The 24,008-nt window shown below is 52.0% G+C and overlaps 8 protein-coding genes across 8 annotated transcripts; 5 read left to right on the forward strand and 3 right to left on the reverse strand.

The window, feature by feature from the left end:
- Window positions 1-818: 818 nt before the first annotated feature.
- On the reverse strand, window positions 819-3,170 carry PRT1 (Translation initiation factor 3 subunit b; the record flags this gene model as incomplete). Its single annotated transcript, XM_064873080.1, has 3 exons — window positions 819-1,235; window positions 1,286-2,852; window positions 2,902-3,170. 3 exons carry the CDS (start codon window positions 3,168-3,170, stop codon window positions 819-821), a joined length of 2,253 nt encoding a protein of 750 aa, XP_064731738.1.
- Window positions 3,171-4,098: 928 nt separating this feature from the next.
- PMZ80_004657 (uncharacterized protein) lies at window positions 4,099-5,026 on the forward strand (the record flags this gene model as incomplete). Its single annotated transcript, XM_064873081.1, has 3 exons — window positions 4,099-4,242; window positions 4,293-4,790; window positions 4,841-5,026. The coding sequence occupies 3 exons, from the start codon at window positions 4,099-4,101 to the stop codon at window positions 5,024-5,026; spliced, it is 828 nt and encodes a 275-aa protein (XP_064731739.1).
- Window positions 5,027-5,709: 683 nt separating this feature from the next.
- On the forward strand, window positions 5,710-8,269 carry PMZ80_004658 (uncharacterized protein; the record flags this gene model as incomplete). Its single annotated transcript, XM_064873082.1, has 2 exons — window positions 5,710-6,078; window positions 6,251-8,269. 2 exons carry the CDS (start codon window positions 5,710-5,712, stop codon window positions 8,267-8,269), a joined length of 2,388 nt encoding a protein of 795 aa, XP_064731740.1.
- A 1,849-nt stretch (window positions 8,270-10,118) lies between these two features.
- PMZ80_004659 (uncharacterized protein) lies at window positions 10,119-12,869 on the reverse strand (the record flags this gene model as incomplete). The annotated part of the gene is made up of 3 exons (XM_064873083.1): window positions 10,119-12,666; window positions 12,721-12,747; window positions 12,802-12,869. The coding sequence occupies 3 exons, from the start codon at window positions 12,867-12,869 to the stop codon at window positions 10,119-10,121; spliced, it is 2,643 nt and encodes an 880-aa protein (XP_064731741.1).
- A 1,273-nt stretch (window positions 12,870-14,142) lies between these two features.
- On the forward strand, window positions 14,143-14,439 carry PAM17 (TIM23 complex component; the record flags this gene model as incomplete). Its single annotated transcript, XM_064873084.1, has 2 exons — window positions 14,143-14,146; window positions 14,243-14,439. 2 exons carry the CDS (start codon window positions 14,143-14,145, stop codon window positions 14,437-14,439), a joined length of 201 nt encoding a protein of 66 aa, XP_064731742.1.
- A 930-nt stretch (window positions 14,440-15,369) lies between these two features.
- On the forward strand, window positions 15,370-16,367 carry PMZ80_004661 (uncharacterized protein; the record flags this gene model as incomplete). The annotated part of the gene is made up of 2 exons (XM_064873085.1): window positions 15,370-15,480; window positions 15,681-16,367. 2 exons carry the CDS (start codon window positions 15,370-15,372, stop codon window positions 16,365-16,367), a joined length of 798 nt encoding a protein of 265 aa, XP_064731743.1.
- A 709-nt stretch (window positions 16,368-17,076) lies between these two features.
- Window positions 17,077-18,696, reverse strand: PMZ80_004662 (uncharacterized protein; the record flags this gene model as incomplete). Its single annotated transcript, XM_064873086.1, has 1 exon — window positions 17,077-18,696. One exon carries the CDS (start codon window positions 18,694-18,696, stop codon window positions 17,077-17,079), a length of 1,620 nt encoding a protein of 539 aa, XP_064731744.1.
- A 4,417-nt stretch (window positions 18,697-23,113) lies between these two features.
- Window positions 23,114-23,565, forward strand: PMZ80_004663 (uncharacterized protein; the record flags this gene model as incomplete). Its single annotated transcript, XM_064873087.1, has 2 exons — window positions 23,114-23,167; window positions 23,236-23,565. The coding sequence occupies 2 exons, from the start codon at window positions 23,114-23,116 to the stop codon at window positions 23,563-23,565; spliced, it is 384 nt and encodes a 127-aa protein (XP_064731745.1).
- Between the last annotated feature and the right edge of the window lie 443 nt (window positions 23,566-24,008).

Genomic DNA, 24,008 nt, shown 5'->3' on the forward strand with positions numbered 1-24,008 from the left:
CCCAGCCATTGACACTCAGTCACCACCCCTTCACAGATGCGGCAAGTCCTCAATCTGCTACTGACTTGGTCATACAACCACGTTGCCGAACCGTACCTCACCTCGTAGCCAGAGTCGTGTACATGCTGGACTCACAGTCGAATGTATAGCGTCATTTTCGGGTAGGACTTCCCGTATTCGAGCAGGGCACCTTAGAGGGAGGCCATGGCATCTCTACATCGTGCAAAGTCAAGTTTGGGGAAGGTCCTCGTATTTATGAAGAACTTGAGCCATAAGGGATGAAGGCGTTGCACGTACGTGATGGTTAAGGTAGTGCCAGTGAGCGGTAGGCGTGTGAACCCCTTTATGGCAGGTGGTTACTTGAATGTGGACAAGTAGGCTTAGGAGTGATCGAGTGGCAACTAGGGAAAAAGTGTATCCGAATACACGGTAAGTATGTGACATTGTGTATATTAGGTGTGGGTTCCGACTGATCACTGTTGGTTCGCACGGCATGCTCCCGTCTCTGGCCGGGGGAGAGAAGTATCACTCGAAGCAATGAGATGTAAGAGCATGGTGCATAAGTTGTCTTAACGTTCATGTATTGGTGTCATGTACCGGCTGCAATGTCAGGTGTCTCATGCATTTCATTCGAGCCGCTGAAAGTGCGCTCAGTCGATGTTCATGATGGTGGTCAATCTATCGAACCCAATCTCTGAAGGCGTTGAGGAGGCATCATCTCTATGTCCCTGGAGGGCTCCAGGCAACACACTTGTCTGATACCCCCACTCGTGCATCAGTCATGTCTCTTCCCGGTTCCTCCAGTGGATCCGAGGCATCTAAACGAACTCCTCCGTCTCCTCAATGACTTCCTCCACGACCTCCTCCACCGTCTCCTCGCCTTCCTTTGCACTCCTTGTCCTCTGGAGATCGAGTTGCTCCTCTGGATCAGGCAGACCAAGGTCTTCTCTCTCCGCTTTGACATCTTCGACCTCGGTGCCGAGCCAGGCGTACCACTCACTGTAGAGTCTCCTTCTGCTCTCCACGACCGCCAGGTTCGCGCCTTCCTCCATCTCCTTGTCCATCTCCTCGAATTCACGGCTATATTCGCGGAGATTGCGGCGAACGGTCTTCTGTTCTTCGCGGGTTAGGAAGGTTGGTGGGCGTGGTCGCCAGTGCAGTTGTTTGAATTTCTCGATGGGGGATTCGCGGAGGATTTGGCCGGAGAAGGACCAGAGGCGGTAGCCGTTTTCCATCTGAATAGTGGTTAGTATTGGGATAGAGAAGGGGGAGTTGGAGAGCTTACCTGGTGTGTCCACATTGAGGCACTCGTTACGACGAAGCGACCTGTGGGATCCCATTCTACGTCTGTGACGCCGTAGTGTTCTTCAGAGTTCATGAGCATGATGTTCGCGGCAACTTTGTCATCATCGACGACCCGGTCACCTTCATAATCCATGTCGTAGAAGTCGAGGTCGCAGTGTTGTTGGACGCTGACTGTGCCAACTAGTACGAATCGGCCTTTTGGACTCCAGTAGATACCGTTGCTGTTCTTCTTGTCGAAGGTCTTGACGTGCTTGAATGCGCCAGTCACGCCAGGTGTCTTGGTTTTTTCTGGAGCAAAGAACGATACTGATGTTTTTGGGAGGACACCGCTGCCGGCGACGGCTTCGCCTGCTGTTATCACGACGAAGCGGTCGCCTTTGGGCTCCCAGGCGAAGTTGATGACTGTGTCTTTGAGGCTGTCAACAACCTCGACAGGCACACCCTTCTCTCTGATGCGGAAGATCTCGAGGTTCGTGGCGAGGGATTTCTTGGATTTGGAGTGGCGGTCGACTTTGACACACATGAACTTTGCGTCTGATTGCCAGTGCAACTTGGCATCTGTGACGTTGAAGAGGTTTCGTGTTCGGACGATCTCGCGGCTGGGGACGGACATGAGGGCGACTGAGGCGGGTTTCGAGCCCATTTCGGGGGTCCAGTAGGCGAGAAGTTGTTCTGGTCTTTTGTCTTGTTTGATGCCTTCTCTTTCTGGGGTAGCTGGAGCCCATTCGAAGTCGACGATGCCCTCGATTTTCATGGGCTTGCGTTCTTTGTTGGAGTCACGGATCATGTTCATGGAGGGGAGTTCGTAGATGGACAGTTGCTCGCCGGGCTTCATTCTTGCGACGTACTTCTCGTCGGCGGACCACTTGAAGGCTGGCCATTGTACTTTTGCTTTTGGTGGAGGGGCGCCTTCGACTGCTGGTGGTGGCGCAAGGTCATAGGCTTGGAAAGATCTGAGGGGTTTGCCCGTTGTTAGGTCCCAGATGACAATATGCTTGCCGTCCTCGTCGAGACCAAGAGGACCTTTGCCATCCGGATCAACAGCGATGGGCTGATTCGACCATGTGACCATGTAGTTCTCGTTGGGAGAGAATTGGACTAGACTGACGAAAGGATGTGGCAGCTGTTTTTGCTTGGTGAACTGAGGACCACCCCATAACTGCACACCCTGCTGGTGTATGCTGGCTAAGAATGTGCCTAATGGTGACCAAGCAACAAACAATTGAGTCCAGTGCTTCCTATCCACAACAGGTTCGGGTTCCTCTTTTTTGCTGTTCCAGAAGACGCCAACGTTGTCGCCTCGGAACATGACCATCTGATCTCTTGCATTTGGGTCGCCTAGCCATGATCGTAGGTGCTCCTTGTCGGCAAAGGGCTCGATATATGGTGGTTGATATTCATCGTCAATGCGGCCCTCTCGTCCATAACGGTCAATGTCGGTAAGTTTGTTGACTTGTAAAGTGTGCCTCTTGTCTAGCGGCACGCCGTGTAACTGTTTTGTGGCGGCGATAGCCTGTTCTGGTGAGGAGTATTCCACGAATGCAAATCTATCCAGTGTCAGTGCTGCCTTGTATCTGTTGAGTTGCTGCTACTTACCCTTCAGATTTTCCATTGTCGCCAATTGGCATGAATACGGAGTCTTCGCCATCTCTTGGAGTGCCGACTTTGTTCAGACTCTTCATCAAGAACTTGACGAGTTTGTTCTTCGAGTCCTCGGGGACAATTGGCAGGCCATCGACGACCACAAAGTTGTCGAAGCCTTGGTCTTCTCTGAGGTCTCTGTATTTCTCTTCGAGGTCGCTGAAATCAATGCCTTCAAGGTCGGCCAAATCCTGCTCGGATATCTGATCGAATGAAGGAGCCATGCTGGGCGAACAAGAATGTTGTAGGCACCTCAAGCAGTTGTTAAGTTCGTGTACTCACTGTCTTCGGCTTTTTCTGCTTCTCTTTTCTCCAGGCGAGCCTTCTCGTTGAGAGAATTGGCGCAAGTCCAGTCGCTGGGAAGAGGCAGGATTGAAGGCAAATGACTCAATGTCGATGCGTAGACTTGAGGCAAAGTTATAAACGGGAGATTTATGAAACCAATCACTCGGGCAACCTTCTCTTCTGTGCTGTTCCCAACGTGTAAATGGTCAGAGACAGAACGATACTTGTGGTTTGGATGTCGAAGTTGACCTGCAGTCGCGAATCGCTGTCTGCGCTAGTGCAGAGTCGGAGTCACATGTGGGAGAAGGAGCGAAATCTTGGCTTCGGCCGTCGCATAAGAAGCAGAAAGTTAGCCGAGCACAGCGGAAGATAGACAGCCAATGACGTGCAGTTGGAGACGATCACCCCAGAACGAACTTGAACGGCAGCAGCCCTGCAGCGATATGCGCCGGCTGCGCTGCCTTTAAATGCAGTGCCGGTGGTCAACATTTGAGACATCAGCTATGCACATACACATTCGTTGTTGATGCTGCAGTCACGACCTTTTGCTTTTGGTGACTTCCTTTGGCTTGAGCAAACGTTGCTTCAGCTACTTTCTGCCATTTTTCTTCAGCATCTCAGCGCATCGCGGGCCGCTGGTACACTTTGCGCGCCGATTATGCAGTGACCACTCAGCCAGTTCATCTTGAACTCACTTCGACCTCACTTTGAGCCTGCTGCGAACATAACGACAACTGCACACTTGCTTGGCACTTAATCGGTTCTGCCTGTGCTCGACCACCGTCAGTGACCTTCATCCAGTCGCATCGCTTAGCACAATGTCGCGTAGGTCCAACACTGAAGGATATGCCAAAGCCACCACTAACCATGGAAGTACCAAACGAGGTCCGGGCTAATTATGTCGAGATCATCGACGACATCCTTGCCACTTCCGACCTGTCGCAAGTCACGGAGAAGAAGATAAGAAATGGCATACAGGACAGGATAGAGTACGATATCACTCCACAGAAGGTAAGAAGAAAGTACAGAAAGATGCGCACACGGGAAGACTAACGGGACAGGCCGCTATCAAAGAGCTGATTATGCAACGGTTTGATCTGTTCAATGCGAAGCAGAACGGTGATTCGGAACCAGTACCGTCGGTAGAGGTTGCAGATCCCGTGCCCAAGATCAATGGTCATGCCAAATCCCGCTCGATATCTACATCAGCAGCTGGTCAGAAGCGGCAAGCCGACGACAGCGATCTGTCAGACGTAGTAGACACTGCTCCAACCAGGAAGAAGAGGAAAGAAAGTGTGGACGAGGATGCTGCTTTCGCTGCAAGGTTGCAGGCCGAAGAAGATCGGAATGCTCGTCCAACCAGAGGTGGTGCACCCCGCAAAGCAGCACCTGCCAAGAAGAAGAAGTCGCCTAAGAAGAAGACAGCTGCCAAAGTCACAGCATCGGACGACTCAGACGTCGAGGCGGGTGAATCTACGCGCAAAGTCAACCGCAATACCGGTTTCCACAAGCCGATGAACCTGTCAGCCATAGCCACTGACTTCTTCGGCACACCTCAGGTAAGGGCCTTCCAGCGTTGAGTAAGACTTCCACTAACGGTTACTTCTAGCTGTCTCGACCGCAGGTAACGAAACAGGTATGGGCGTACATCAAGTCAAACAACCTGCAAAATCCCAGCGACAAACGGTTTATTGACTGTGACGAAAAGCTCAAAGGTCTACTGAAGCAGGATCGGATCCAGATGTTTCAGATGACCAAGGTACTAAACACGCACATGTACAACCCAGAGGATTGAGGAGGGTGCCGAGCAGCAACAGAACACTGCACACGATAGTCCATCCCAGAATCAGGCAGTGCCACAATCATATAGGATAGTCTTTTGGCTGGTGTGATGTGGAAGCCTAGACGGCGACGTTTGGGTCAAGTATCAAGATGTGCCAGTAGACCGGTTAGCTGCATCGGAGGCACGCCGTGCTTGTGGTTAGAGGAGCTTGAGCGGCACCTGCTGTGATTCACCACGGATGAACTCGACCCCTACTTACAGGTGGCTTACGAGTTGTAGCTGCAGCAAGCTTCGTGAAATCGAGCTTACTGCTGAGTAAGGTGTCTCGCGCTTTCTGTCCGCATCTCCAGCGTTCGACCATATCCCAAGGACCTTTGTTGCCCTCTTCGGTATCCTGACGTATGCTTCGTTCAATGAGTCAAAACTGCGATGCGTTGTGCTCAGCGGCCAGTGATATTGGAGATGGAGTCACCGTCGGTCTGGGACCGAGTCATCTTTGTATTGTCCCTGAATGATGGCGCCAGGCATTTCTAGCGGTCACCCCACTTAAGACCGGCTTTCAAGCCCTGCACGTCAAGATCTGTTTCGGTGAAGTCATTCTCCAACAAGTACAAAACAATAGCAAACACAGCAGTTGCAAGCCATTTCCTTCCAGGATACTGCGAAATAGCAACACAGAAAAGAGATACGCAAACATGGATGGTATAACAGAAGCACCCACATCACCGTCGGGTCGAGGCAGAGGTCGAGGTCGAAGAGACAGCGATGGCAGTTCGCAACCGCACAACCCTCATAGAGGTCGAGGTCGTGGTAGGGGAAGAGGAGGTCGCGGCCGTGGACGAGGAGGACCAGGCATGCCATCTCAAGACAATAATATCCAAGCAAACCTTGGAAGGCCACCCGGGGGCAGCTTCGGTGCTCGTCTGACTGAAGCTGCCCCTCAACAACCCCAGGACGATACTGCTGGTAGCACTCAGCAACAACTCCAAGCCACTGCTGCTGCTGCTACTGCTGGTATGCAACCTATCGAACGGAAACAATCTATTGGGACAGAAGACTCGGAAGTCTGCTTCATTTGCGCAAGCTCAATAGATCATCTGTCAATTGCGCCATGTAACCATCAAACATGTCACATCTGCTCTCTGAGACTGAGGGCATTGTATAAGACAAGAGCTTGTGCTCATTGCAGAGTAAGTAGCACCACTCCGACACACGGGCAATGCTAAAACGTGTCAGACCGAATCACCCTTCGTTGTCTTCACCGACTCGCCAGACAAGCGATTCCAGGACTTCGCCGACAACGAATTCGTCAAACTCGACGGCAACCTAGGCATCAAGTACGAGAAAAACGAGATCTTTGAAGACACGATCCTGCTGTTGAGATACAACTGTCCCGACAAGGACTGCGACGTTGCTTGCTTGGGTTGGCCAGACCTACACCGACATGTCCGATCGAAACACGGCAAGACCATGTGCGATCTTTGCACGAGGAACAAGAAAGTCTTCACCCACGAACACGAACTTTTCACTTTCGGCGAGCTGAGAAAGCACGAAAGATATGGAGACGATAATCCAGGCGCCATAGATCAGTCAGGCTTCAAGGGCCATCCCGAATGTGGCTTCTGCCGACAGAGATTCTATGGAGATGACGAGCTGTATAACCACTGCAGAGAGAAGCACGAAAGATGTCATATCTGCGACCGAAGAAATGGTGGGAGAAACCCGCAATATTACCTCAACTATCAAGAGCTGGAGAAGCACTTTGCTGCAGAGCACTTCGTCTGTCTAGACGCTGAATGTCAAGCCAATAAGACTAATGTCTTCGAATCGGAAATGGACCTCAAGGCACACCAGTTGGCAGAACACCCTAATGGTCTATCAAAAGACGCCAGACGGGATGCACGACTTATCAACCTCTCCGGTTTCGACCAGTTACGGCAGCCATACCAACCACAACGAGGTGGTCGCGGAGGCCGAGATCGAGATCGAGAAGGCCGGGGTAATGGACGGGGTAGAGACCCGAACGCAGAGCCCTTGCCTCATTCATCGGCACAACCACAAACGAGAGCAGAACTGGCCTACCAGAGACAAATGGCCATCCAATCCTCACAGTCTGTCAGCAACCGAACGTTTGGAGGTCAACTGACTCAACAAGCACAACCTCCTCGACCTGCTCAACAGGCTGTCTCACCACGACCACAAGCTGCTCAGCCTGTACCTGGATTCGACAATCTCTCCATAGATACAGCAAACATGAGCCCTCAAGAACGAGCCAGACATGCTCGTCACGAAGCAGTAACAAACCGAGCCACCACTCTCTTAAAGAACGACACAACAAAACTGAATATCTTCAGAAACCACGTCTCCTCCTACAAGTCCGGCAAAACCACCCCTCCCGACCTAATCGACGCTTTCTTCTCCCTCTTCGACTGCAGCAGTTCCGACCTCGGCAAACTCATCCGCGAACTCGCAGACCTCTACGAAGACGACGCCAAACGCCAATCCCTCCTTGAAGCCTGGAACAGCTGGCGCTCCATAAACGAAGACTACCCAACCCTCCCCGGCCCAAGCGGCGGCCTCCCAGGCATGCCCTCCTCCTCAACAACAGGCAGTTACTCAGGCGCAATAAACTCCCACACCTCCGCCAACCTCGCCTCAACCCTCGGCGCAAACGTCACATCCGGCCGTCGCGTCCTAAAACTAAAGTCCTCAACCGCACAATCTCGCAACGCCGCAACAACAGGCGTCGCCGCACGAGCACTCAACAACCCCGAGGCTTTCCCAGCCCTATCCAGCTCCCGCCTCCAACGTCCCCAAGGTCACGCCCAACCAAGCTGGGGCGGCTCACAACCACAAGTAACGAGTACACACCTCTCCATCCAGCCGAGGCCCGCACCACAAACGCAAATGGCCCAGCAGAGTAACAAGGCATCCCTCCCTCCCACAATGAACCAACGTCGAAACGAAGATCTATTCCCGAGTTTGCCGAAAGCAGCGAAACCGAATGTTATGATATCGGGGTTTAACACGAAGGGGAGTGGACGGTTCTCTGGGCAGAATAGTGGCGCGAATACGCCGCGGGCTACACCGTGGGGCGCGAGTCCGACGCCGGGGGAGGCGCAGGCTGCGTTGAGTTCGTTGGGTGCGCGGACGGATGGTGTGGATGGGGAGGTGGGTGCGGGTGGGAAGGGCAAGAAAGTCCAAGGCAAGAACAAGAAGGGGCAGACGTTGAATTTGAGGGAGTATTTGTCGTGATACTGTGCTTCAGCACGGATGTCTTTGCTCTGTACCAGTCAGTCGTTGGCTTTGCATGTGTCGGGTTGGCCATGACATAGCAAGCAAGCAAGTACGTTGGATGCGAAGCGCTTTGTGCGAAAGATTGATCACGAATCAGCGCATAGATCATTTCATGATTCGATTGCATATCTGATCTGGTCTAGCCTCTTCTTCTATACGTCGTCTGTCTGTCCTGTTCTGTTCTGTTCTATTCCTTCCCTCCTGAGAGGCCTGGGCCGATATGCCATCACTGTACTATGCTGATATCGCTACACTACTTACTCATACAACAGTCTAATCGAATTCAGGAGTAATTAACACAGCCCTAACCCCACCCCGACCAACTGACGGAGACTCAACCGTACACACAGATACACTACACTATCGAGACCGTCGCTTCGTGGTTATGTATATGTATATGTATATGTAACGGCCAAGCATACTTAACACACAGTGAGCGAAGCCGCCTTGTACTGACTCACTCCACATACTAACCCAAGTACTATGTCGTAGGGTGGAAACCAGTGATAAGCATTCTCGAGACTACCTAGATACCGTTTCGATACCCCACAACGCTTTACCTTCGTTCGAGACCTCGATGTTCGTACCTAGCGATACACTGCACCTTATCCCTCGGCCTTTCCTACCTTAAATACAGTAGGTAGCCCAGCTCCAGCCCCAGCCCCAGCCCCTACAATATACAGAGAAGCAGCTACAGTACCATACCCTATCGATAGGTACCTGTAACCTTGGCAAGCCAGCCACTCTGAGCAGAAGTATATGAGTATCCTATTAAGTTAAGTTAGGTTAGGTTGGAGATCAAGATCTCGCCGAGAGACGTACGCAGCTTCTGTTTATAATAGGGAGACCTCGATCGAGGTCTCGGAGAACAAGAATTGATACTGCCCATCTCTGGTGGAGATTTGGCTGTCGCACTGTCGCACTGTGGTCCGCTCGCTTTGTAGGGGATCTGGGGGTGGGGGATTTTTGAGTACTTATCACGGCTCGCTGACTTCTTTTGCATTGCGAGGGGGGTGAGATGTGGTGGGATGAGGTGTGATAGGGTGTAATGAGATGGGGTGTGATATCCAAGGCAGCGGACGGACGGTCAGCGGAGTATTCGAACAGACAGGGTCTTTGATCGGTATGTGCGTGCGTGGAAGATGTGACGAGAGACTTCGGGGCCAGAGTACACTGTAGATGTGGAGGTGTGGGAGATGGTAGGTGGGTGGTGGTAAGGTGGACGGACGGATCTATTGGTGTGGAAGGGAACTATTTGTGGTGGAGATCAAGGAGGATTAAAAGGTATTGATCTTCGGTGCTACACGACCGACTGATCCGGTGTTGAGAACAGGATTGAAGGTGAGGGTATGATAGCAACTGTGCTGTGTTGAGAGTGCAATTAATTAGTATGGCGGTGATGGTCAAGTGCGCCCGCCTGCCCCGTCGAGGTCGTGTTTGTAGTGAAGATTAACGAGGTGGTGAGCGAGATTGGAGTCGTCGTTATATGGTCGAATTAGATGAGATTTGTTGAATCTGCAGGAGTAATGCCTGACATGTAGACTGGGCAAATATGTCGAACGCAAGACCCCGAGTGACATCAGCTGTGAGAACAATGAGGAGAATGAAATCGCATAAGTACCGTGAAACATGGTTGCATGCTGTTAGCCAACCAGCCGATCCGTAGAGAACTGCCCGTAATACCTTGCTTATCTAAATCTGAGACCAAGGTGCATTGCAGCATACAATCCACAACGCCGTTGCTCCATGATCTGAACCTTTCTTGGCTTGAAACCCAGTATAATGAGCCAACACGATGCTTGCCTGCTCACCCAAAGAAATCCCCCTGCACCAACATCTCCCAATTTGCCCCCGTGTTCTTGCATTCCTCCAGGATCTTCCTTGCCCTCGTGACTTGACACATACCCAGGTCTTCTGCGCCCTTCAATTTAGCCAGTACCTCCGCCCGTTGCAAGGGGTCAATCGTCTCTACTCCAGCTGTGAATATTGGAAACAGACTGCATGCCTCGGCTGAGCCTAGATCGCGAAGGATGTGTAATTGCTGCATTATTTTGCTGACTGCTTCTTGGACTTCAGGGCTGGAGCGTGGGGTATTGTAGACGCGACGGAGGAGATGAACTTTACCGGTCCAGTGGAAAGCGGCGTTTGTGGCTATGGATTCTTCTGCTTCTTTGGCGGATATGTCGGTTTGGGTGGGTGGGGGTGCGTATGTTAGTGTTGCGCGGGAGAGCACGGGTGAGTGGTGGTGACACTGTCGGGATTCGTGATTGAGGGCTTTTTCGAGATCGAGTTTTAGTTTGTTTGCTTTCTTTTCGATGTCAGGTGGTGGTTTCCAGTCTTCGTTGATGGTGCCGGTTATGTTGTTGATTCTGTAGGGGGCGACGGCGCGTGCGAGGGAAGCGATCTGGGCGAGGATGTAGACGCAGCGGGTAGTGAAGCCGAGGAGACAGTCGATTGTGTAGTCGTCATCGTCGTCGCCGTCGTCGTCGGTGAGGGAGAGTTCTTTGGCGGATGTGCTGTTGCTGTCGTAGGAGCTTGCCCAGTAGTTTGCTTCGTAGAGGGGTTCGTCGGCGACTCTGTTGCTTAGGGAGCCTAGGACGTCGAGGTAGGCCAGCCATCTGGTTAGGAAGTACATGACTGGATCTTTGCGAGATACAGAGTGTGGGCCGCCTCGGGCACGGATAATGCCTCGTGCTAGGCCAAGATGTGCTTGCCATGGTATTGCAATGCCGAAGCTGGAAGGCGAGATTATTTCCAGAGATGCAAGCATGATTGCGGTTGCTAGGTTTGCATTCGATATTTTCATGTTTTGTGTCACGTCGAGCGATTCCCGTAAGCTAGGAAACACATCTCGAACCCAGTGCGCGATGCGATTGACCGGTTCCTTGTGGCCCAGTAGCCTAGCTCGATGGCATGCTGAGTATGCGAGCATCAGATTGAGTAAGTTGTGGTTTTCGACGGCCATTTTTGGTAGTATCGTCTTGAAGGGGTTCTCCGGACAATCATGAGGCACCAGTATCCGTGCAGTGTGGTTGAGAAAATGATGAAAGTATAGCAGATTCATAGGATTATCGGTGAGCGTTTTCGGCAGCGGTTCAAGCTTCTTGGGTATCTTGATAGGTACAGGTGACGCATAATAGCCACCAGGATTGAATGCTTGGTCTTTTGACGGCAGACTGAAGCCGAACTCAGGTATGCCCAAATCTGTATCGTTAAGCCACGACTCGAAGTCACTGTGATCGGAAGGCGTGTTGCCGCCATTGATGGCCATGGTGTCGTTGTTGCGGCCCAGATCCCAGTCAGGTAAACCTCTGTCATGGCCGTAGGTCTCTGTCTCGGAATAGGAGATCATCCTTTGATGCAAAGATCCACGCCTAAGTGGTTCTGGCGGAAGCTGTTCGTATATTGTCGGAGGCGGCTCCCAGGCCGTAGGATAAGAAGTCGAGGTCTTGCGAGAAGACTGGTCAGCGTCTGGGTCTTCAGAAAGCAAGGAACTAACAGATATCCTCCGGTCATCCATATCGTTCGGGTGGCTTGTGGAAGATGTTGCGGGCGTGAGTGGATTTTGAAAGTGAGGGCCAAAATAAGTGGGTGTAGCAGCACCAAAGTATTGTCTCTGCAAATCTTCTACGCTGCCGTAGCCGTTGGTCAGTGACCGGCCGAGCGGTTGTTGTCTGCCGAAGGAATCTGCTCTTGGGCTCATCCGCATCCGTTTGGCGCTGTTGTAGGGTGACTGCATTGCTTCATTGCTCAACGTTGGGTTGGATGTGGGCTGTGGCGGTGGCATATGGTACGAGCTTCCTGGGAAAGCAAACGTGGTGGTAGTATAGCTTGGACTTCCGAAGGAGGAGTCGGAGGGTGAAGGGTACGATATGGATTGTCTCAGGCCATTCCGCTGCGGGGCCAAACCAGGTCCATTGTGTAAGCTTTCGTCCCATGATGGATTCTGTAACAAGGGAGCCACTGGGGGAGCGGATGGGTATGGTATGGGCAGCTGAGTAATAGGGTTGGTAATCTCCGAGATGGGTGGCAGAGACTGCTCGGATGAACCACTGGAGGAGTTTCTCGACTTCACATCTGCTGCTGAGTTCGCGGTGGAGGAGGCAAAGGCAGGCGCAGGGGCTAGGTATTGATGTGACCCATTTCCGTTGCCATTGAGGGGAGGACTGAGCTGTGCCGGTCGTGGCTGGGCTGGGATTGGCACTGGCTGCGTATTGAACGATACGGTCTGGAAACCACCGATGCCATTTCCATTCTCTTTCTTCTTACTTCTCCCATCCCAGTTCAAGCGGATGCTGTAGTCGCAGGTTTCGCCTTGCCGTTGGCAATTCGAGCAGGCGGGTTTCTCTTCTCCACTTGAATGACTCAGTATTGATATTGCTTCTTCGATCTGCAGGGGTCTGGCTCACCACTTCACTTTCCTTGACTTGCACGGCCTGGAATAGTATCAGAACATTGCTCCCGGGCATGATCGACGTGGGCAGGCTCACCAGCAGCCATTCCTCGACCTTTTCTTAACCTCCTTTCCATCATCACCGGGCTTCTTCGGACGGGGCATTGGCGCGCGGTGGGCCAAACTCAACACATACACTCAACACCGACAGTTTATAGCGATGGGATTTGAGCGCAGCACATCCTGAGAAGGCGGTGTTGTGAGCGCCGAGGTGGTCGACTCGCGTTCGGGTCGGTAACGAGAACGGCAAAAGTCAGAAGATCACAGAAGAGGTTGAAGGAAGCAACAGATATAATTCTAAGCGATCACCTCCAGGCAAAAGCCAGTGCTGAAGGGGTCGAGCAGCGCGGGACAGTCACAACTCACGGCTGAGCAGCGTGCCTCGAGCCTGCATGGGACTGCACCCTCTGCGCCTCTGCATGCGCAAGGGTTGCCCACGAGTGATCGTCCCTAGTCTCCAGTGATAGTCTGCATGGAGAGAAGGAAGGAGCAAAAGATTGGCCAGCTGGATGCCGAACTAGAGAAGCGTGCGACTTCTAGAAAATGTATCGAATCGAAGGCCTGCAAATAATCTAGCCCTATCCTCATCCGAATGAATGGCAAAGCATAGCGTGTCTTTGGTGTTGATACGGGTCTGATAGCCACCATAAGGTGCTCACGAAGATCAATGCAGCTGGTTGAGCTGAAGCGAACTATGCTATAAATCAACTAGCTTCATGCCTAACCGGTCCCCAAAGGACGCCTGGAGAGAAACCCAGGTTCAGTTCTGGCTGCGGAAACAAGCTGCTTGGCGGAGTCTCGGACCGTAACTCTGGTACATGCGGAGTCGCAACTTCTCGCAGCCTCACAAACTTGACTAAACCAGCTTCAGCTGCGATCCATCTCAACTCATCACTGCAGTCGGCCACAACGAATATCGACAGGCCGTAAAATGTCGCTGGCTACATTTCGCATAGGACTGCGGCACTGCGCCGGCAGACCAACCTCGATCACATCAACCTCGAATGCACAGCTGTCGATATCAAGTTTGATAGCATCGCGACACATTTCGTCCATCTCGATATCGCAGTCGAGAACGTCGCTCTCGACGAAACCGACAAAACCACCATTTTCTGCTATTTCGAGCTCCTCCTTATTTGGCACCAGATATGCCTCGACCGCCTCCGATTCCATCACAGCTACAGCTCACCCACCGAGAGCTCCAGTTCTGAACTGGAATTCCTTCTTCAGCCTGCGAACTTCGCGCCGACGCTACTCCCTCGCCAGTTCTATTGTCTCCTCCATCGTCGTGACAGGAGCCGCCTTCGTATTTCTATCAACGCAACCAGAGATGGCAGATGAAGTCACGAAACTGATTCCGATGGACCCGGTCGTTAGCATGGGTATTCTCACTTTTGCTGCAACTTTTATGGGCTGGCTGATTGGGCCGATCTTCGGTAATACTGTCTGGAAGCTGTTTCACAGATCAAGGTTACCAGAATTCACAGTGAAGGAAAAGGCCTTCTTTGAAAGGATAAAGAAGCACAGGGTCAATCCCATGGGCGCCAGCACGAACAACCCTGTGCCGGACTACTACGGTGAAAAGATTGGAAGTGTACAAGGTTACAGGAGGTGGCTGAGAGATCAAAGAGCGTTCAACAGGAAGAGAGAAGGCTCGTATCCAGGTGGCATTTAGATGTGTCATCTGTGAGCGGGCAAACCCCTACTAAAGCAGGTATCGGCACAGTGTAATGCCTACAACTGGCGTGCTCCCCAGATGCGAGAATGAGTCTCATAGAGCCCCCTCGGTTTTGATCGCAGCTAGAATATTCTCACTAAAGAGCTTAGGCCAGCAAAAGGCCGTGCTGGAGGCATTGCCAGGTCTAAACGACGGACGAGACCTTGTCTGTTATTTACGGCTCCTTCCTAGGAGATCGAAGGATGTTTGGTGGGGAAAAACCACGATAGTATGAACGCAAGCACGTCACAAGGAGGGAGCAGATACTCCCATTGATATGTACAAAACATCTCATCAGGTGGAAGGCGCTCAGTTCGAATCAACAGTTATGTACCACCTCTTATGTCTGCTTATCACTCCTTATGTAACATCAGCATAACTACTCCTCACTGTAAATTATCGTTCATTGCCCTCGGCACATTGCTTCCTCGACGTCAACTGCCTCGCCGACTTGTCGGTACGTGAATCTCAACGATTCATGAATGACCGTTCAGTCCTCGCGACTGAACACAACATGGCACAATGGCTCGCGTGCTCAATCCTAATGTCCATCCACTCGAGCCAGTCTTTGCGCTAAATCTTTACGCAAGTTGTGCATGATCACGCGGTGTTGTCGAACACTGGAGTCGACTGAAAGCTGACATCGTGGACCCATTACGAACACGATGACGTTCAGCTCGGCACCGCCAGGTATCTCATTCTTTTCTTTTTCAAGATATACATGAATGCGGTCGCAGCCACGATATTAGTGCCATTCTCAGAAGCTCGATACTGCAAGCTTGAGCCTTCTACGTTGTCCCAATCAACTATTTCTGGCGACCAAAAGCACAGCATAAATTTTGGCAACAACTCCCAACCTTGTCAGAGCCTCATCAAAGGGAACTCAAGATGTCACGAGAGCTGCAGAAGACAAGGTCTCCGGCGGTGGACGACCTTGTCCGGCGACATCCCCTACAGCGGCTGGAGTCCCCTTCGCGAAGCATATCAGCCTTTGTGCATGTAAGCAGATCAACCCAGCCGAGCCGTCCGCTTGAGGATGTGATGGGCATATACTGATTGGAATTGTGATGACAGATCGTGGGACTGGCAAGCTTTGCATACTCTTATCACTAGTAAGTTGGTCTTGGATCTCGAGGAGGCCCGAGCGCAGCCATTGCCAGATCCTCCGTCTGGTTACAGAAAGCTGACACAACCGACAGCCTCTCAGCTCATCCCAATCATATGTGAGTCTACCATCAAGAGTCACCGGTCCACCTTCTGTCTCTCTACATGGACAAGTACCAGTTTCATGCACGACTAACTCCTCAACCAGCAACCAATCCTACGGATGGCACTTCCAGTACCTCACGATCATAGGGTTATCCCTCGCCACAGCCACGTTCACCCTCGGTCTCCTCTCTGACGCCACACTCTTCCGACCCGTGTTCCTCGCCAAGAACATCCTCTCCTGTTGCTCCGCTCCCATGGAGTTTCTAATCAGCACCCTCTACTGGGGTCTCCGAGCCATCGATCCCACACTCGTTGTTCCCAAGGAACTCGAATTGCCACTGGAAACCGACATATCCTTCCACCTTATCCCAACCGTCATGCTCCTCATCGATTTGTTGTTTCTGAGCCCGCCGTGGACAATCAGTATCGTTCCCGCGCTAGGACTTAGTGGTGCCATAGCGTTTGGGTATTGGTTCTGGATCGAGCTTTGCTATAGTAAGAACGGCTTTTATCCGTACCCGTTGTTTGCGCTACTGGATCAGAAGCAGCGGGTGGGTCTTTTTGTGGGAAGTGCGGTCGTTATGACGCTATCTACCGTTATATTGAAGTGGTTGTATGGAAAGGTGAACGGAGTAGAGGGAGAGAGTCGGGTTGGGCAGGTGAAGAAGGCCCAGTGAAGTAAGACTACTGTCAAAGGGCCTACAAGAGATCTGCGAGCCTTAGAATTACGTTCGCGGAGCACTCACCAGCCATTAAGACAAGCTAGAGGTATCGAAACATATCACGGACGCCGCAACAGAAGCCTTCGAGTCGGGTTCGCTTGCACAGAACAGACGATTCTGGTTGATCGGCACTTAGAGCAAATAACGTACAAGCAACTTCATCACCTGTGTGAAGAGCACTAGCTCGCGGAGTGGTTCCCGCAAGCAATCAATTATCCATATAAGACTCTAATCAGAAAACTCACCAACCGCGCAGGCCGCCAGATTCAAAACCCAACATTGGCACAGCAGTCCCGGGCTTCCACTGAGCACTCCAGAGCACCATACTCAGCCAGAAGGCGCTGCTACTCGAATCACTCAGCATCGACTCGAATCAGCAACGTCGATGTATAGCCACAAAGAGGTCGCAACTCGCTAGGCACATTTTACAAAGTACAGAATTGGGCGCCTATTCAAACACATCAGCGCACCTACGCAACAATGCCTTCGTGAGCGAAACGTCAATACGCGTCTAGTCGATGCAGGATCGCAACATCAGAATGAGTCAAAAACAGTGTCAGGCATTGTTCGACTCAGAAGAACATGCGCCAATTCCTCTCGGTCTTCCTCGGGCTGCAGCATCTTAACATGCCACACAATGACCGCTTAGCAGTAACACCCAACTCTATTCACCCTGATCAAGCCATCTGCGACAAACACCTTCCCACAAAAAGTCCAGCCCCTCCTCACCCTTCTCGGCCTCCGCAAACCGCCAGAGTCTCGCTCTCCGCTCAGCACCAGGCAGCCCGTTCATATCTCTCGTCTTCACGCCCTCCTTGTCTACCAGCAAGCCAGTCTGGGTCCCACGGAAATCATCGCATATTGCTTTCCCATCAGTCACATAGTCTATCGCCCGTGTCCGCCAGTCCCGAATAACCTTGGCATACTGCTCACTCAACCTGTCTTCATAGGCACCAAGGAGAGCAACAATATCCCACGTATGACTCGCATATTCCTCCTGCGTCAGCATCCCCTCAAACGGATTCCCCAGGTCAAAGATCTGAAGACACGTCTCCGTGTTCGTCTTCTCCATCCCCATGGCCTGCGATATAGTAGCCGAGACGAATCCGATATCACTCTCGAACAGACAGATCTTCCGCAGCGCTTCGCCATCTCCATCATCCTCACGAATACCATAGATATCGAGTAACTCATCCGGCTTCGACAGCACCGTCCGCGCAACCTTGACGAAGCCCGCCGCGTGATCCTTGCGCTCTGGGCTCTGCTGCGTCATAATATACGAAATACTCCCATCGTACGTACACGAACTCACGACCTGGGATTCCAGCCAGCTGACCTGCGTCGGAGCATGACTCCGCATAAGCTGCATGCTAGGCTTCTCATACGGCAGCACCTCAGACTCCGTACACGGTGCGCCTACGAAGTTCGCAGCACGGATCTTGTCGATGTCGACGGTGAGCATCTCCTCCGCGATATCCTTGCTGCTCCGGCCCTTAACCGCGATCTCCATCTTCTCCGCACACTCGAGGAAGGTAGATTGGTACTCCGCCGGTGTCTTAGCGGGCATCGTCACCAGCGTGCCCGACAGCGTAATCGAGCGCTTGTACATCGCGTCCTGCAGACCAGACAGGTTATGCAGACTCAGACTCTCGCCGCCGGCGGACTGGCCCATCGCCGTGATGTTATCTGGGTCGCCGCCGAAACCGGCGATGTTGTGCTTTATCCACTCGAATGCGCGGAGTTGGTCGTGGAGCGCGTTGTTGGGCGGCATGAGCTCTGGTGCATCGGGGGAGTGCAGGAAGCCGAGCAGGCCGAGACGGTAGTTGACTGAGATGAAGATTAGGGGTTTATTGTGGGTTAGGGCGTGCAGGCAGAATGTGGTTGGGTTGAGCCATGCTCGTTCGCCGGAGCCGAGGAAAAAGGCGCCGCCGTGGATGAAGATCAGGACTGGGAGGGTGGTGTTGGGGGAGATGTCGAGGGGCCGGGTGAGGGTTAGGCGGAGACAGTCTTCGCTTTGGGGTTGTTCGGAGACGTCGTCTGTGGGGAGCTGGTTACTCTCTGCATCGGTCTGAGCGGCTTTGGGGAGCTGGATGCTTGAGGGTCCGATTGTGGTTGCGTCGTAGACTGTTGAGTCTCTGTGTTGCGGTAACTCTTTGAGGAGTTCTGATCTGGCGAAGCGTTGGGGTATTGAGGCGTAGGGTAGGGAGTAGCATCTGTATAGTTTGTCGCTAATGATCTTGCCTTTGATGGCGCCTAGGAGGGGGTGGTGTAGGACTCGTGTCATTGTGATGCTGTTGCTTCGTCCAGGTCAATATTGTGGCTTGTCATGTTGGGGACCTACATCGCCATGTAGGTAGCCTTACGGTCTTTGTTGTGCAAGTCACGTCAATAGTAGTGTCATGACGAGCACATCGACGGGTACCATCGATCGCCGCTAGCATGATCTCCGGCTTGGCGAGATCTGTTTAGTCATGTCAAAGCAATACCATGACCTCACGTAGTCTTGCAAGTCCTTTGAATCGTCAACACCTACCTGTCCCGACAGCTTCGTATTGAGCACGGATCCATTGTGCTTAGAGGCCTCGAACTACTGTACTCATGCACAAATGGACTTACCTAGCATGGTTTAGTCATCTGTTTTAACAGACGGGCAACCAGGAGGCAGGTCTGCGCAGTATAAAAGATCTGTCACTCCAAGATTCGCCTGTCTTTAGCTATGTCAGCTGGAAGCACAATCTGTGCGAGAACAACATGAAAGAGTCACACTTAGGAGAGACTTCCGTACTAGCTTGCTCTCACAGAGTTCAATCCAGGAGTCAGCTATCCTACCGAACATGCTACCCTGTCAACATTAAGGGTTTCGAGCGCATCACGTGAGTATTCGTCTGCCAAGCACTGCCGCCTTGAATTATCCCCACATCGAGCGCCTACTCTACGCTGTTGCTTCCCAGCACTTTGAGCTGGACGTTGTTTCGTTTATGGTCACCATCAGTCGAGGTAGCTACATAGCTTCCTAGCATTTTCCCCAGGACCAGATGACAATAAGTCAAACTGAATATCCTTTCAACGAGGTGATGAGAGGCATCCTACCACGATGGCCAACGAAGAGCGCTTCGATATACGAATGTCGGTGGACTCGTTGCGTCGCCATCTTAACTGGCCTCGCCATGCATGGTTGAACTTTACGGTGAGCAGCAATCTCCAACAGTATCTCTTGCTTATTATTGTGCAGGCTACTGCAAAGGCTGTCAATGATACGATGTGCTCTACACATCCACTGACTTGGGGCAATATAGATCGTGAATGGAAAATGCTACCCAACAGCCAAATTCGTGCTGCTTGTCTTCAGCTCGCAGAACAAATGAGCGAGGTTCCGGACAACACCACGGCTGCCCGGTTAGACGCTGCTGCCGAATTTCGTCTATATCACACGCGGCGTGCATGGCAGGATAGGCAGAGGCTTAAGCGCCGTGTTGATGCTGCCCAAGCTACGCCATCAGAAGGGACCATCCAAGATAGACAAGAAGCTGCTAAGAGGGACCCTGGCAAAGTGATGAGCATAGAGAGCATACTGCACTCCGAACCGACGTAAGTTGTGGCGTTTGTACGGATCAAAATCCAGTCCAGCAATATTGTGTACCCAAATTGGCCATGAGCACCATGTTCCTCACAAAGCGACTTCTTCACTTTGTTAGATAGCGTGTCGATGCAGTCGCGTTCGTCGCGAGGAGACCTTGCTTTTGCCAAATTCCTGGACAGGTCACGACGGGTAGGCGCCTAGAGTTGAGAACGTAACCAATAACAGCCCTAGGAGGTATTGCACCACTGAAGCAGAAAAGTGAGGCGGAACTGGTGCAAGACACCTTGACCCGTGCACCGCCGAAGTATCGGAGTGAGTGCTCTATCTCCAAACGGACAAGCAACGCGACCGGCCTGGAGACGCTTCACCTGCTGAAATTGTGCTTTTTGCGCTCATCCCGTTCTTCCGACGGCTGGGTGTGAAGCAATTCCACACTCCTTGAGCCAAGCTGGAAGTTCGGGCTCTCCCGGTCGATCAAGCCCACCGCTCTAGGCACAATTTGGACAAGTTCGCTCAACTGGGATGAATGAGTCTTCACCACCTGCTTCTTATTGAACAAACACTTCTCTACCAACTAGGACACGTGCACAAAGCCCGGTCGACATGTCGATCAAAGATTTACCTCGTTACGAGTAACGAGCCAAAGCTAGCTTTCGAAACGACGTTTCTTCCCCATTCCTATCATGCGTGCAATGAGGTTATGGGGATCAGTCTGAGGTCCGTTCACAGGCACAACCTAAACTCTAATGGTCTCAGTCAGCTCTCGGAACTACCACGTAACGCTCCACGACGACAACTATTGCCAAGATATTGATGGTGGTTCTGACGGTCCTGGTTGAGGTTGTACTCGGGACCTATCGCATGATCAACGATCAGGAGGCAGTGCATCACTGCTACTCCGCGAGCTCGTTCACGTTTGTTAGAGTACGAGAGAGTCATCTCGGCGAATCTTGTTGGTCGTCGATCATGTAACTTTGGTCGCCGTCTTGCGCTTTATGACCTAAGTGGGATTATTGCTAAGATCTTCAGTGTTCTGTATACCTCATAGTCCTTGTGGTTCCTGTCCCTACGCAGGATTGTTCAGAGACCAGAACCGGGCGTGCGAAGCCATTCAGATGACCTCGGAAATTCCCAGACAAAGCTGCGCAAAGCTAGCCAAAGGTCATGCCAAGTTTTCGGCCCTGCTTAGTCCAACGCCTGATTCCGGGGAGAAATGTGGAGCTTCGGCTTGGCACTTATCACTTCCTCTTTTACATCATTCAGCTTCGATCTCCCGTGGTATTGCAGTCACTGGCGAAAACCAATAGGAGGCTAGAGGTTAAGAAGCAGCAATATCGCAGTCATAAGTCAGGTGATGACTTGAGGAACGTGTTTCCGGGCATGATACAGGGCGTGCATCCTCGGGCTGAGTAGAAGATGAAAACATCATGGGACAAGGACTACAAGGCGTGGTCCAGGTCTGATCTACCAGAGAGTTGATCCCCATACAACCGTCGTCGACCCACTGCATGAGCTTTGCGTGCTCCATCGAAAGCATCAGACTGTTGGCTTTTCCGAACCAATGTGCGTAGTGGAGGCCGTTTCATATGCCTGCGCAATGCTGCTTCGACGCTGGATCAAACAGAGGATACCGGACAACAGTGCCATGCAACAACAGGGGTATGGAGCCTCCTGCCAGAAAGCGCATGGATTAGCCACATTTCAGGAAGAAAGACTTTGGTACCGGCTCGTTCCTCACAGAACCTCTCCGAACGTCAACTATCGAAGCTGCGCGCTATGCTGCCCTGTCAATCAAGGCTCTTGAAGTATCAGATTGAATGCCACTTGCCAAGCAGCGGGCTTGGCATATCTCCGCCTCCGCACTGTTTCGTCGCAGCACAGTACTCATAACCAGTCGCGGTTACCCGAACCAAACGAACAGTAGCCGTGTGATGGTAGGAATTCGAGCTGGAAGCGGAAGAATCGTACTGGCACGGACTAAGCACGTGCTTGCAGGAAGAAATAGCACGCAGATCGCTCAATGGATTGTGGAAATTCTCAAGTCTGCAGGTGTACTCACATGGTGGTATGATTTACCTCGACACCGAACTATGTCATTAACCTTACAGTGCAAGGATTGTCAGCGCTGTCGTATTGTGCGGGTGATCGACGAAGCTATCGCCGTTTCGACACGGAGCTCGGACGGAAGCATAGCAAGAAAGCAAGTGGTTCCTTTTATTGATATACCCTGTCGCCACCTGCCTATTGCTGTTTAGACTACCCTCAACCTTGTTCGCCATCCAGTGCTATCTTGGGCTCAGCAAGCAACGTGAGCAGTTCAGATGAGGTGATTGGCATGCCGGAGGGTAACCCGACTTCCTGCGGCCAGTGCCATTGGTGGAAGTGGTCTCGGACAGCTGAAGCGTGGTACAGGCAAAATTGGCATCCAGGACAAGATCTTCAGGCGAACGAGTGCCTGAGAGACCCACAGATGCTGGCGGAGTATTCGTTTCTTGGCTGCCTCAGCCAAGACGCATGGTATGCATGAGCGTTGTGCCTGGTATCAAACGTTGCTCAGCGGGTTTGCAGCAGCTGCTCTCGAAGGTTCCTCATTGGCAAGATGATTTCGTACTGACCTCCGAGCAACTGTGGACATATATGAACTGGTCGAAGATGCCTCTTCGCAGGACAGTAAGGTTCTTGACACAAGACGATCGCGTCATTCCGATACATCCATCTACCGTGGAATTCTCAGCGGCGAGAAGAACTGTGACTGCTGACTTCAGTGAAAGCATCAACGTCGATGGTTGGAGACTACGGTCCCTTCATCCTAGTCCATCACACTTCTACCATGGCCATGCTGTACGGCTGCCGATCTCTGCCTCGAAACCGTCGTCTGCTTGGCTATAGCCCTGCAGTCGCTGCATGCCTGTCTGGATGAATGTAACCTCGAATTGACTGTTGCCGGCATCGACTCCAAAAGGTGCAATGTTGAGAACATCACGGTTCTCCTGTCGTGTATAAAGACGCGTCCAGTTCCTCTCGAAGCTCACAAAGCTCTATCACTCTTCACATCATCTACCAAACCATCCAAAATCCATCTAAGCATCCAGTCAGCCATCTAAACAGCACCATCGCAAACATGCAGAAGACATTCCTCACCACTCTTGCTGCTGTTGCAGCCTTCACAAGCACTGTAGGTTCTTCAACCGGCCTCAACACATCAATCTCGAAAAGAGCCTAACATCGACTTCCCCATTCTAGGTCACCGCAGGCATCACGATCGAGGATATCGGCATCCCAGCCAATGGTGGCACGCCTACCGCCCCAACATGCACATCAGGCTGCGCCATCTACGTTACTGACGTGAACGGTTGCTCGGTCCGAGAGGACTTCTCAGGCACCTGCGCGTGGCAGGAAGGTTATTTAGAACGCGACGTTTGTGATGGATTCAAACTCTACTGGGATGTTGCGGCCGGGAGTGTAGGCCTTGAGAAACCCAACAACATCATCGCCTTTCCAGTCCAGGAGTGTAAGGTCGCTGAGCCTGTTGGACAGTGCGTCTTCAACGGAGGTTGCCCTGTTGGATCTTAGGAACTGGAAGGCACTGGATTCGAGCACAGTTCCAGGGTCTGGCAAGAGCGATGGATACGGTTCTAGGGTTAGGTCTTCACTCTTTCAACAATAGCCATGAAACGTTTGCTGTCGGTGCAAGTGAAATAAAATGCATTCGTTCCTTCCAATTGTTGTCCTGAGACACGTGCAGCACCAACATTCAGCCTTGAGCAGCCTTGTGCAGTGTCCGACCAGAGGTATCTCACGTGATCAGGTCTATGACCTAAGCGAGCCAGTGGCCGCTTGACCTACCCAAATTGGTCGGGGTGAGAAAGCGGAGGCCTCTCGTAATCATAACTTCGTCGGTTTCCATTCCTGTCCTTCACATGTTACGATAGCAGTGACTCGCGGTAGAGACACGCAACAGAGCTCTTCCTCCTTCGCACTTTTTGTCATCAATAACAAGTCACCAAGCCGCCAAG

Source organism: Knufia obscura, assembly GCF_036327395.1.
Source record: "Knufia obscura strain CCFEE 5817 isolate CBS 148926 chromosome Unknown scaffold_4, whole genome shotgun sequence".
Taxonomy (NCBI): Eukaryota; Fungi; Ascomycota; class Eurotiomycetes; order Chaetothyriales; family Trichomeriaceae; genus Knufia; species Knufia obscura.